The following is a 1,998-nucleotide window of genomic DNA, read 5'->3' on the forward strand; positions in this document are numbered from 1 at the left end:
TTTAGAATATATTCTGCATGTCTGGTTTAGAAACTGGGCAAAGTTTCCCAGTCGCTTTTCCGCAACAGTAGTCGTTTTCCCCACCGTGTGCAGGAGTAGTAGGGCAGAGCTTTGCTGGAGTGGCTCCTTATCGTTCTGATAGTGGGTGGCTGTGCCAGGGCCCCACCCAGGGAAAGGCTGTGATGCCCTTTTCCACAGGCGTTTGCAACGCTCCCCGCGGAGACCGCGCGTGTTCCTCACCCCGTTCTCTGTGGGGTGATGTAGCTGGGCTGTGTGACAGCGCTTCGAAGAAGTCCCCCACGGCAGCAGGTCTCGGCTCTAGCGTGGGACTGTCCCCACTGGGCCATTGGCACCATTATTCTGCATTTTGAGAGCCCTGCGAGAAGAGCCTCTTGCTGCTGGGTATGGGGAGGTGAGGGGCCTTTCCTTAGGAGCAGCAGGTGACCACAGGCCATCCCAGAGCCATCGCGCCGGGGATGCTGAGGCTGTTCTTCAGGAGCTGGCCCAAGCTGCGCTGCGGTTGTTAGGCCGAGTGCCTTGCCATCGGCCCCGCGTGGGAACTGAGGAGCAAGCCTGTTTCAGTAGTCTGGGGTCGGTGTGATGCCACTGACTTGTCAGGACGATTTCTGACTGAAGTCAGTGCCTGCTCCATGCCAGTGCCACCGCAGAGCCCAGCCAGCTGCACGCTCCTCGGTTTTAGCAGGTTGTGTCAAGAGACACATCACTGCCATCCCTCCGAAGGAACAACACCCCTCTGTGCAGTGCACAAAGTTGATGGAGGACCTTTGTCAGCCTTTCGCATGGCCTTGGCTCTCGGGACACTGAGAGTCACCTGGTTGTTCCCTTCTGAGGACTCGCTTAACGTGTGCTGCTGCGTGAAGCTGAGCGTGCGCGCGCGCTCTCCGATGAACCAAGGTCGGGGCGAGCGGCATCACCCGAGGCCTCCGCTGCTGAGCCGCTTGCGCGCCGGGGGTTTGTTGGGGTGCACCAAAGGTGCTTTGGTGGCCTGTTGGCTGAAGTCAGCCTGGCCTGTGCGCCAAGAGTCTTCTCATCACCCGACACCCTTGTTCAGATCTTGTAGTGTCTTTGGGGAGCTCTTGTGAAGTCGCCGTGTGTTTGAGCCATGGTTGGAGGGTTGTTTCCCAACGCAGAGGATGAAAGCATCAGTCTTTGGGAGCAACGGGATATTTTGTGTGTGCTTCAGGTTGTGGGTGCCCAGGCAGGGGTACAGGGTGGGGGGTGCAGGGGAGAACAGCAGCGTTTTCAGTAGTAATGCCCACTTGGAAAGGTCGAGGTGGAACCCTCGTTCCTCAAAGGTGTGGAAAACTCTTGCTCTGGAGTTCCTTCCAAGTGAGTTTTCTTCCATTGGGTGTTTATAACCTTGGAGGAGTTGCTACGCTGAAAGAGAAAGCGCAAGGCTTTTGTTGATGAACTGAAGGCAGCACTAACATAAAGTTTTGTTTTTCCAGAGTCTCCACCACCTCCCTACTCTCGGCTGTCTCCTAATGATGAGCAAAAGCCACTGGGTATGTGTTTTCTCTCTTTTGATCTCTCGGCAGCTCTTTCATGGTGCAGGCCTGGTGTTGGTTCTGAGACATCCCTACATGGCACGTCAGGCAAAAGCCGGCAAGTCGGGATTTTATGGCTGCTCATTATTTCTGAGCAAGCATCAGCTGACAGGTTTTAAGAAGTAAATGGATGTCAGTTTATCATACCAAATTACCGTGTAGACACATGCATATTTTCCAAAATAATACGAAGCGCTATTTTTAATGAAGGCGTAATGAAAGGTTACCAGGCTCCGTGTTTTGTCTGCGTGTGTAATCTGCGGGGTGACGGAGCGGAGTGGGAGTCGGAGCTCCTGGGTGCCATTTCCATAAAGCCCTGGCTGCACAGCGCCGTGGAGGAACCGGCTATTACCCTTCCTCTCCTTAGTAAAATGAGACGTAAACTCTTTGAAACTCGGCACTGTATAATTTCTGAGTGGCTTTTCCTGCT

General features: G+C 54.3%; 1 protein-coding gene across 1 annotated transcript in view; it reads left to right on the plus strand.

The window, feature by feature from the left end:
* Positions 1-1,469: 1,469 nt before the first annotated feature.
* Positions 1,470-1,998, plus strand: part of SMAD6 (SMAD family member 6) — a gene marked incomplete at its 5' end in the record, with an annotated part of 39,604 nt that continues 39,075 nt past the window's right edge. The window contains one exon of the mRNA XM_010149399.1: positions 1,470-1,526. Within this exon, the coding sequence (XP_010147701.1) occupies positions 1,470-1,526 (57 nt within the window). The remainder of the gene's footprint in view (positions 1,527-1,998) is intronic.

This window comes from Eurypyga helias, unplaced genomic scaffold, assembly GCF_000690775.1.
Source record: "Eurypyga helias isolate BGI_N326 unplaced genomic scaffold, ASM69077v1 scaffold21883, whole genome shotgun sequence".
In the NCBI taxonomy this organism is placed as follows: Eukaryota; Metazoa; Chordata; class Aves; order Eurypygiformes; family Eurypygidae; genus Eurypyga; species Eurypyga helias.